The sequence below is a fragment of the Bufo bufo genome, chromosome 7 (genome assembly GCF_905171765.1).
Source record: "Bufo bufo chromosome 7, aBufBuf1.1, whole genome shotgun sequence".
NCBI lineage: Eukaryota > Metazoa > Chordata > Amphibia > Anura > Bufonidae > Bufo > Bufo bufo.
Window position 1 is genome coordinate 25124951 of NC_053395.1, and position 12875 is coordinate 25137825.

Consider the following 12875-nt stretch of genomic DNA (forward strand, 5'->3'; position numbering starts at 1 on the left):
CCCATTCACTTCAATGGGGCCACAAAAGATGCGGACAGCACTCCGTGCGCTGTCCGCATTCATTGCTCAGCTCAGTGGTCCGCAAAAAAAATATAACCTGTCCTATTCTTGTACGTTTTGCGGACAAGAATAGGCAGTTATATTAATGGCTGTCCGTGCCGTTCCACAAATTGCGGATCCGCAAATTAGTGTGCATCGGTCGTGTGCATGTAGCCTGATACTGCCTCCTATGTACAAGAATATAACTACTATAATACTGCCTCCTATGTACAAGAATATAACTACTATAATACTGCCTCCTATGTACAAGAATATAACTACTATAATACTGCCTCCTATGTACAAGAATATAACTACTATAATACTGCCTCCTATGTACAAGAATATAACTACTATAATACTGCTCCTATGTACAAGAATATAACTACTATAATACTGCTCCTATGTACAAGAATATAACTACTATAATACTGCCTCCTATGTACAAGAATATAACTACTATAATACTGCCTCCTATGTACAAGAATATAACTACTATAATACTGCCTCCTATGTACAAGAATATAACTACTATAATACTGCTCCTATGTACAAGAATATAAATACTATAATACTGCTCCTATGTACAAGAATATAACTACTATAATACTGCTCCTATGTACAAGAATATAACTACTATAATACTGCCTCCCATGTACAAGAATATAACTACTATAATACTGCTCCTATGTACAAGAATATAACTACTATAATACTGCTCCTATGTACAGGAATATAACTACTATAATACTGCTCCTATGTACAAGAATATAACTACTATAATACTGCTCCTATGTACAAGAATATAACTACTATAATACTGCCTCCTATGTACAAGAATATAACTACTATAATACTGCCTCCTATGTACAAGAATATAACTACTATAATACTGCCTCCTATGTACAAGAATATAACTACTATAATACTGCCTCCTATGTACAGGAATATAACTACTATAATACTGCTCCTATGTACAGTAATATAACTACTATAATACTGCTCCTATGTACAAGAATATAACTACTATAATACTGCTCATATGTACAAGAATATAACTACTATAATACTGCTCATATGTACAGGAATATAACTACTATAATACTGCTCCTATGTACAAGAATATAACTACTATAATACTGCTCCTATGTATAAGAATATAACTACTATAATACTGCTCCTATATACAAGAATATAACTACTATAATACTGCTCCTATGTACAAGAATATAACTACTATAATACTGCTCATATGTACAGGAATATAACTACTATAATACTGCCTCCTATGTACAAGAATATAACTACTATAATACTGCCTCCCATGTACAGGAATATAACTACTATAATACTGCTCCTATTTACAAGAATATAACTACTATAATACTGCTCCTATATACAAGAATATAACTACTATAATACTGCTCATATGTACAGGAATATAACTACTATAATACTGCTCATATGTACAAGAATATAACTACTATAATACTGCTCATATGTACAGGAATATAACTACTATAATACTGCTCCTATGTACAAGAATATAACTACTATAATACTGCTCCTATGTATAAGAATATAACTACTATAATACTGCTCCTATATACAAGAATATAACTACAATAATACTGCTCCTATGTACAAGAATATAACTACTATAATACTGCCTCCAATGTACAAGACTATAACTACTATAATACTGCCTCCTATGTACAAGAATATAACTACTATAATACTGCTCCTATGTATAAGAATATAACTACTATAATACTGCTCCTATGTACAAGAATATAACTACTATAATACTGCTCCTATATACAAGAATATAACTACTATAATACTGCGTCCTATGTACAAGAATATAACTACTATAATACTGCCTCCTATATACAAGAATATAACTACTATAATACTGCTCCTATGTATAAGAATATAACTACTATAATACTACTTCTATGTACAAGAATATAACTACTATAATACTGCCTCCTATGTACAAGAATATAACTACTATAATACTGCCTCCTATGTACAGGAATATAACTACTATAATACTACTCCTATGTACAGGAATATAACTACTATAATACTGCTCCTATGTACAAGAATATAACTACTATAATACTGCCTCCAATGTACAAGAATATAACTACTATAATACTGCTCCTATGTACAAGAATATAACTACTATAATAATGCTCCTATGTACAGGAATATAACTACTATAATACTGCCTCCTATGTACAAGAATATAACTACTATAATACTGTCCCCTATGTACAAGAATATAACTACTATAATAATGCTCCTATGTACAGGAATATAACTACTATAATACTGCCTCCTATGTACAAGAATATAACTACTATAATACTGCTCCTATGTACAAGAATATAACTACTATAATACTGCTCCTATGTACAAGAATATAACTACTATAATATTGCCTCCTATGTACAAGAATATAACTACTATAATACTGCCTCCTATGTACAAGAATATAACTACTATAATACTGCTCCTATGTACAAGAATATAACTACTATAATACTGCCTCCTATCTACAAGAATATAACTACTATAATACTGCTCCTATGTACAGGAATATAACTACTATAATACTGCTCCTATGTACAAGAATATAACTACTATAATACTGCTCCTATATACAAGAATATAACTACTATAATACTGCGTCCTATGTACAAGAATATAACTACTATAATACTGCTCCTATATACAAGAATATAACTACTATAATACTGCTCCTATGTACAAGAATATAACTACTATAATACTGCCTCCTATGTACAAGAATATAACTACTATAATACTGCCTCCTATGTACAAGAATATAACTACTATAATACTGCCTCCTATGTACAAGAATATAACTACTATAATACTGCTCCTATGTACAAGAATATAACTACTATAATACTGCTCCTATGTACAAGAATATAACTACTATAATACTGCTCCTATGTACAAGAATATAAGTACTATAATACTGCTCCTATGTACAAGAATATAACTACTATAATACTGCTCCTATGTACAAGAATATAACTACTATAATACTGCCTCCTATGTACAAGAATATAACTACTATGATACTGCTCCTATGCACAGGAATATAACTACTATAATACTGCTCCTATGTACAAGAATATAACTACTATAATACTGCCTCCTATGTACAAGAATATAACTACTATAATACGGCTCCTATGTACAAGAATATAACTACTATAATACTGCTCCTATGTATAAGAATATAACTACTATAATACTGCTCCTATGTATAAGAATATAACTACTATAATACTGCTCCTATATACAAGAATATAACTACAATAATACTGCTCCTATGTACAAGAATATAACTACTATAATACTGCCTCCAATGTACAAGACTATAACTACTATAATACTGCCTCTTATGTACAAGAATATAACTACTATAATACTGCTCCTATGTATAAGAATATAACTACTATAATACTGCTCCTATGTACAAGAATATAACTACTATAATACTGCTCCTATATACAAGAATATAACTACTATAATACTGCGTCCTATGTACAAGAATATAACTACTATAATACTGCCTCCTATATACAAGAATATAACTACTATAATACTGCCTCCTATGTACAAGAATATAACTACTATAATACTGCCTCCTATGTACAGGAATATAACTACTATAATACTGCTCCTATGTACAAGAATATAACTACTATAATACTGCCTCCAATGTACAAGACTATAACTACTATAATACTGTCCCCTATGTACAAGAATATAACTACTATAATAATGCTCCTATGTACAGGAATATAACTACTATAATACTGCCTCCTATGTACAAGAATATAACTACTATAATACTGCTCCTATGTACAAGAATATAACTACTATAATACTGCTCCTATGTACAAGAATATAACTACTATAATATTGCCTCCTATGTACAAGAATATAACTACTATAATACTGCCTCCTATGTACAAGAATATAACTACTATAATACTGCTCCTATGTACAAGAATATAACTACTATAATACTGCCTCCTATCTACAAGAATATAACTACTATAATACTGCTCCTATGTACAGGAATATAACTACTATAATACTGCTCCTATGTACAAGAATATAACTACTATAATACTGCTCCTATATACAAGAATATAACTACTATAATACTGCGTCCTATGTACAAGAATATAACTACTATAATACTGCTCCTATATACAAGAATATAACTACTATAATACTGCTCCTATGTACAAGAATATAACTACTATAATACTGCCTCCTATGTACAAGAATATAACTACTATAATACTGCCTCCTATGTACAAGAATATAACTACTATAATACTGCCTCCTATGTACAAGAATATAACTACTATAATACTGCTCCTATGTAAAAGAATATAACTACTATAATACTGCTCCTATGTACAAGAATATAACTACTATAATACTGCTCCTATGTACAAGAATATAAGTACTATAATACTGCTCCTATGTACAAGAATATAACTACTATAATACTGCTCCTATGTACAAGAATATAACTACTATAATACTGCCTCCTATGTACAACAATATAACTACTATGATACTGCTCCTATGCACAGGAATATAACTACTATAATACTGCTCCTATGTACAAGAATATAACTACTATAATACTGCCTCCTATGTACAAGAATATAACTACTATAATACGGCTCCTATGTACAAGAATATAACTACTATAATACTGCTCCTATGTATAAGAATATAACTACTATAATACTGCTCCTATGTACAAGAATATAACTACTATAATACTGCCTCCTATGTACAAGAATATAACTACTATAATACTGCCTCCTATGTACAAGAATATAACTACTATAATACTGCTCCTATGTACAAGAATATAACTACTATAATACTGCCCCCATGAAGGAACATTAACACCCTTCTCACTGGTCACTCACCGTTTGGTTGGTGGACTCGGGATGTCTATCGGGTTTACTGATAGTCAGGAAAAAGGTGTACTCCACATCAGGTTCCAGCTTTGACTTGTGTATGGACATCTCACCCATATCTGAAGTGACTTCTGAATTACATGGAGCACTCTGTAAACTCTAAAAGGAGCATTTGAAACATTTGTTTTTAGACCAGCATTATAGCAGAGCATCTCGAAAGAAAATGTCAGTGGGGGCTTTAAAGAGGACCTGTCCCCTCTCCTGACTTGTCGGATTTAGTAACTACTTGCATTCCCCATGTAGTAACAGTTCTGGAGCATCTATACTCATCACAAGTTGGGGGGGTGTACCTGTCTGAAAACAGCAGCACTGATTGGCTAGAGTGAGTCTGTGCAGGCACCTCCCCCCCCCCCCCCAAACTGGTTACCTCCCTCTGTACCCTTACTGCAGACTGCTAGCATTTCTTTCATAACTTCTAGCAGAAATAATAAAGGAACGGCACAACACTCAGAGCCATAAGAATAGATGTTCCAGAATCGTTATTACATGGGGAACGCATGGAGCTATTAAAAGAAACATGTCAGGAGCGGTGAAAGGTCCTCTTTAATATGTAGGGCGGATTCAGGTCCCTTATAGGGTTTTTACTGTACAGTATTTTAACTTCTTTTTTATCGGTGGCTTTAATAAAGATTGTTACATTTTGGAGATACTTTTGGATTTGTGACTTTTTATATAGTCCTTCTTTTCTATCGTATACTTTAACTGGAAGAGTCCAGCTAGCGCAGCAACATAATGGATGATTGACTAATGGATATGTATAATGGATAATCGAACGTCTTACCTTTGTCAGCGTTGTACATGACCACTTATATGAGAGGGGTGTCTGCTCTTCTTCCTCAAGATTTGGGTCATAAGACTTCTTCCCATCCAATATTAAATCCCGACTACTTGACCAAACTCTATAGGATCCTCCGTCAATGATAGGCACCAGTCTGCTCGGCAACATCGTAACATTGGCATAACTGCTTTTAGACAATGGTGTGTCTCCAAAGGACACTGAGAACACAAAGCAATAGTCTCCAATCTCGAGAGCTAGCTTAGGCACTACCAGCTGAGGTCGGCTCATATCAACATTCAGAAGGTGGACCTTGTCAGACTCGCGGTAGTGAAGGCAGCTGGCTGCTTTGTAAATCTCCCATAGGTGTTTGGTTTGGTAGCTGATACATCCACGGAGATTGATCTCAGCCTCAATATAATTCTTCTGGGATCTTCTCATAATCACTTGAGTAGGCAGCTGTAGCTGTACTTCTGGTTCCTCGCACTCAAGTATCCGTGTGGTCACAGTTATTGTAGAGACCCAAAAACTGATTAGATTAGAGGCATTGACCTTCACCTTAAAGTCTCCAGGTGCCTGGTAAGTATGGTTGAGAGATGCTGAGTATCTTACTAAAAGAGGAGTATTATCTCCAAAAGACCATTCATATTTAACATCCAGAGGGCTTGGAAGCACGAGGGCATTAAATGTTACACTTCTGTTTACGAATGCATTGACTGGAATCAAGCTGAGTCCTACAATCAGTTCTTGGACTTTTATAAACTTCGAGATGTTCTGACTTCCCAGAGCATTCGATGCACTGATGTGTATGGTGAGGCCTCCAGCACCTACTGGGGTGTAAGTCACATTTCCTCCTGCTAAACTGGTGGCAGGGTGACCCTGCAGATCAAAAAGCCAATTGTAGGCAACCAAAGAGCCATGACTGACTGCTGCTCTGAAGTTTTTCTCGATCCTAGCTGGTATGGCAACTTCACAACAATTTACAAGTTTCAAGTTCTTTATGGCTTCAAGCACGGATATCATGACCGTTGACCGTTCTTCACTCACTTCGTTTTGTGCCACCACAGTCACAGGATAGCCACCAATTTTGGTAAACTCGTATGTGTAAGTGGTACTGTTAAGAACAATGGAGAAGTCTCCATTTATGGTCAGCATATAGCGGACAGAGGAACCAGCAGACAAACTGATGTTGAAGGTGACCAACTCCCCAGGTTCCACCTCTATCTTGCTCACGTGCAGTTTCAGACCATGTATTCTGTCTTGGACTGTGATGTTTTTGTATGCAATTTCCCAACTCACATCATTTGAGGCATTGAGGCTAATTGTGAAGAACCCAGCTTCCTCAAAGGGAACAATGGCCACTTTTCCATCGATGTTCCCACCAGGAATGCTCCAGATCCATGACACATTTGTACCATGCTGAACACTGCTGGTGAGGTACAAGACAGTCCCCGTGGGCACATAATCTCCTTTATGGTCCAAGCTCATTATGGATAAACCCTCAACTGGCTCTTGCACAAAGATCGTGATTGTTGAGTTGAAAGAGCCTAATGTGTTGTTGGCAATGGCAAGTACCTCCTTTGGACCAGGGCTTTGAAAACTATACAATATGTAGGATTCATAAGTGAACCAGACCACACTTTCCTCCAGATACCAAGTGTACATCACCCCAGACCCACTGCTCAAACTCATACTAATGTTGACTGTTGTGTTGAGAGGAGCTGGATTAGGGAACGCCAAGAGATGAATTTGGCCAAGGGTTTCCACAAACACCACGTTGATCCTGACGCTTGCATTTCCCAACATATTGACCGCCTTGAGAACAATGGTATAAGTTTCAGGTTCCACACTCATGAACTGATAAGTTTTGCCTGTCCCACTCTGAATTACACTGTCATTCTTTAAGATAAACCAACTGTATGAAATATTGGTCCCATCTTTGATGGTGGCCTGTAGAGGTAGGCTCTTGTTGGTCGGGAAACAGCAATCATTGACCAAATCACCTGTTGCAATTTGAAGTCCTTCAATGGTCTGTAATACATATATAACAATACTATCCTGGAGGGAACCGAGTTCATTCTCAGCCGTCACGATGACGTTAAATGTTCCAATAGAGCGGAAAGTGTACGAAATTGTGGAATTACTAAATATTGGAGAGCAACGATCACATAGTATCCATGAATATCGGACATCATCTCCTGACTTGAGGAAGGCAGAGAAGGTCACGGAACCGTTCAGAGGAATCACAGTCCTGGTGGCGTTCATGTTTAGTCCATGTATTCGAGTCTTGACTGTTATGTTCATATGGGTTCTACTGCTACTTACACCATTGAAACCATTCAGGATGATGGTAAAGCTCCCTGTGGTGTTGTAAATATAAGTCACTGTCTTTCCTTCAGCTGTGTTCCCATCTCCAAAATCCCAGTGATATTGAACTTTGGTTCCAATTCCTACGGCCGAAAATAAGTAGATCTGATCTAGTTCCAAAAACTGTGTCCCATTGTGTTCAATTTTGATAGTCCCGATGGGTTCTTGGACATCTACCAACGCAGTACCATTGTGGAAAGAGACGTTGTTGAACACAGACACCATTACTTGATACACACCAGGAACTCTGTACAAGAATTGGACCTCCGTCCCACCATTATATCTAGAACCATTTGCACCAAAGTCCCATACATATCTGTACTGGTAGGCAGGGAAGACAATAACTTGGAAATGACTTTCTTTGCCTAGACTTATATTCTGTTGTGCCGGCAATAAGGTGACGTTGACGATTTCAGGCTCGATGCAAACATTGGTGTAATAATAAGCTTTGTTCACCTGGCTGGAGAGTATAAGGGAAAGCGGGAATATTCCACTTGACGAGAAGTCCCACTCTACTGATGGGATCCCATAAATGGTGATACTTGAGGAATTATTGCCAAAGGTCCAGTTAAAGGTATAGTGTTCATAATCCCCTGTAACATACGCAGTGAGTGTCACATTCGCATTTTCGAGGATGCAAGTAGAGGGTTCTATTTTAAGTACCTGTAGGACATACACGCGGACTTGAAGGAACTCCGACAAAGAGTTGACCGCATTGCTAGCAGTTACATTAACCGTGTAATTTCCATCTTTGCAATATGTATAGTTCATCATAGGCTCATTACCCTCGAATATGTGCCCATCGCCCATGTTGAACCTCCACGTGATATTGTCCCCAGTTTCCACCGAAGCATTGATAAAGGTCTGTAAGCCCCTCTCAGTTGGTTCATCAGATGACACAACCAAACCGGTTATCTCCTCATAAACATGGATGGCCTTCACTGCCCATATCTCACTGATGTCGTTGACAGCATGGACACTGACGTTGTACGTCCCAGAGCTGGCATACGTGTGATTCAACGCTAGCTCACTGGTATTATGGTAGAAGGTGCCATCACCAAAGTCCCAGGTGTAGAGGACACCGAATGGTGAGGGTTCAGGGATTACTTGAAAAACGACAGATTTCTCACTGACCAAGACTGGAACGTCAGTAATAATGGTTAAGTTGGTCAAGGATCCTTGAACCTGCAGGGGAACCTCCTGAGACGAGTTTTCATACTTGTTGAAGACGGTCAATGTCAAATTGTATTCTCCTGAAAAAAATAAAATAAATGTGTTTGATTTACAAGAAAAGTGCATTCAGTAACTTTTAATATACCGTACTTGTTTTAATGTCAGAAAACCACACTTCATATTTGAAGGTATAGTTTAAACTTTAGTACATATAATTATAAGGTTTAATTGAAGGGGCTGACCGGCTGATGTAGTAAAAAAATGCTCAGAATGGTGTAAAACAATAAAATAAGTCATAATCTCCTATCTGATCTAGTTCTGACCCTGGTCCCCTGCCAGTCTCTACTTCCTGGTCCCTCTTGACACACAGGAAATGGCTGCACAGCTAGGGGAGGTCACTACTGCAGCCAGTCATTTCCAGTGTGTCGGGAGGAACCAAAACGTAGATATCGACAGGAAACGCCAGGACTGGACCGGTAAGGGGAGTATGACTTATTATTATTTTAGACCATTCTAAGCATTGTTTCCACAATTGTAAGTTATCATTTATTATGTTAAACTGTTCTCTGCCCTTTTCAAAAGACAAGAAGCCCTTTAAAGGGGTATTCCAATGGAAAAAAAGAAATATGTGGGATGGTGATGAAATGGTTAAAAAAAAAGTAAAGGTAGCGTATCTCCCGGAACTGCTGTTCCGAAAGTGCATGGGTCCCCGCTGCGGTCCACTTCCTGCTCCTGTCTTAACATGGCAAGATATGGCTGGGAATAGTGCTCAGCCAATCACTGCCTGCGGAGGTGACCTGCCTCAGCCGCTGATTGGCTGAGTGCCTTTCACACCCATTTCCTGCTGTGTTGAGATGTAAGCAGGAAGTGGAGAGCAGTGGGGATCCAGACAGTGTCGGAACGGCATCGTCAGGATCGGCAAGATAAACATAAGCTTGCGGTAAACTCATAATGCACAACTTGATCTGAACCATAAGGGGCAGTATAAATGTATACCGCTATATTATCTGTAATATATAGCAATCATTTTAGAGGGCAAATATCTCACCGGATTCCTGATAGGTGTGGGTGATGTTATTCTCTATAAGCACCATATGAACAGACGGGTCAGGAACAGGGAACGACTGGTTATATGGAGGCTTGAAATGATAATCTTCTTGTGTGCCATCCCCAAACGTCCACCTGGAACATACAACATGTTAATGTGACGTGGGTCTCCAAGCCTGCCCATCCAGAAGTTACGAATAATGTATAGGGAGACTCGCCTGAATGTGGCCTCAACTGCAGAGTCAAGTATGATGGTAGCAGAGAGCTCTAGAAATGCATTCTGGGTCACAATGCTTGGGACTCCACTGACTTGAAGACTTCGCATGGGGTTCATCTGCTCTACTGTGACATTGTAGGTTAAGGAGGCACTGCTGACGTGGTTGGAGGCGGTCAGCTGTGGAGGAGAACACAACAGGATCCCTTTAATATGTTTCACCTGAAAAATTCTGATTTGAGTGCAGATCATCTCAATTTCCTCTTCTCCACCTAATGCATGCTCACAGGGGTCCAAGAAGATGAGATAGGTACTGCGTCAGGATAGGTCACTTATATAAAATTGATAGGGGTCCGACTCCCAGAACCCCCTTCAATCAGCTGTTTGAAGGAGCCTATTCTGAGGAGGGGTCATTGATAATGAATTCTTGGAGGAGACCTTTAATACCAAAGTATTACTTGAGCAGCTGATCAAAATATAAAATGACCATAATCGGGCTTTACCGTTAGCTTGTACACAGCTGATGTCTGGTAGATGACATTGAAGACGGTGTAGCAGTAGGTAAGAGACGAGCGATCGTCCACTGTCCATTTGAACACCACGTCAGATCCAGAATCCACAGAAGCCACATTGTTCTGTAAGGCAGAAGGAAACAGGAGGTTACATGACATATTAAAGGTGGAAGTAAATCACAATGTACATTGAATGTAGAGTAAGAGGAACTGCCTAACAGATTGTCAGAAAGTACCCTGAAGCTCCTCATGGGCAGTGCTCATGTCACATGACCATGGATGGCAATCATGGTTGGAAGATGTAAAACCAATAAGGACAACATCTCACCATGGCTGGTAGAGCTTTGCTGCTACATTCAAGTAGCATCAGGATGATGCCTGCCATCAGTGTTGGGGACTATTGGAGGTCAACAGTGTGGAACCAAACCAGAACTTCAAGGTCAGGTTATAAAAAGATCTGCTTTTTGTATCTGTGTTTTGTAATTGTCAAAAAAACAACATTTAAATTCAGGAGTGTTCCAACTTTATGCAGGTCGGTCAGGAGACTCAGACAATCTGTACTAAGGAGCCCCTTTGACAGACATTGAGAGGGACCTGTAATGTGCCGAGGAAGGTCTATGGAACCTGCAGCTTTTAGAGTAGGGAAGCTGAGTGATTGTCACCACTGTGCGACTTTTACACGTGACTGTGAATCATGCACCCAAAGATGACATGTAACCCTAGTCTAAAGGTGGCCACACTCATTAGATGAATTCAGCAGGGATGGCAGACCATCTAATTTGTATGGGATTGTCCCAACTTACCCCTGGTGGCAGATGTTGGAGAAAAGAAGGGCTAGGCATGGCGGATAGGGGTTTGGCAGCGGCATATTCTCCTCTCTCATTGAGAACACATGCATGCGCCTTCAAGCCTAATGTGTATTCGCATGGGGTTGTCGGGAGGAATTGCTGTTGGCCTAAAGCCTATGACCACCATTAGTCTGCTGACCGATCTGAATTCTTAAAGGGAAATCCATCAAAAGTGACAGATACACAAGAGGTCACATCCATGGAGTTATCATTTTGGGCGCTGTGGGTTACTGTCATGGACAGGTTTCCTATAATAACCCAATGTTGGTGGCTACAGGGGTGGAGGGAGCTTGATCTGAAGAGATCAGCTCTGCTTATAATAACTGTAATAATGGGATGCAGATTTGAACATAAGGACAGCACATGGTGAGGGCGCCCTGGGAAACCGGATGGAAGAAGAGACAGGAAAACACTGCACAGGCGGACAGTCTCCGACTGCAGTTTATGCCTCATTTGCAATAATACATTGCAGTATTCTACTAGGACATTTTGTTTAATACGGAATCCACCTGCACAGCAGAACTCCGAATACAGCCACTAACAACACCAGTCTGTAGACACCATAATAAGTTCTCTGTCTCTATGAGCCATAACTCATGAAGAGATGTCTCATCCAGACAACCCCAAAGTCTCAGCCAGCGAAGGAAGGAATGGAACAGACTGGGAAATTACTGCAGGTACGGGAACCATCTGTACCTACAAGAGTCTTAGAATTGAAACCAATACTGGTTGTGGTGGCCATGAGCTTGGACCCTAATTCCCAAAACGGCAGGGTGACACTGAAAAGAGCTTCCAATGCTTTGGAGATTTAGGGGGAGATTTATCAAGATTGGCGTTCCCATA

The 12875-nt window shown here is 38.6% G+C and overlaps 1 protein-coding gene across 2 annotated transcripts in view; it reads right to left on the reverse strand.

Annotated features, from left to right (window-relative positions):
* PKD1 (polycystin 1, transient receptor potential channel interacting) overlaps positions 1-12875 on the reverse strand; it is a 101049-nt gene that overhangs the window by 37765 nt on the left and 50409 nt on the right. For both annotated transcript variants that reach the window (XM_040441307.1, XM_040441308.1), the window contains exons 11-15: positions 11176-11307; positions 10677-10852; positions 10460-10593; positions 5878-9491; positions 5046-5195 (exon numbers count right to left, since the gene is read on the reverse strand). In XM_040441307.1, the coding sequence (XP_040297241.1) occupies positions 5046-5195; positions 5878-9491; positions 10460-10593; positions 10677-10852; positions 11176-11307 (4206 nt within the window). The remainder of the gene's footprint in view (positions 1-5045; positions 5196-5877; positions 9492-10459; positions 10594-10676; positions 10853-11175; positions 11308-12875) is intronic.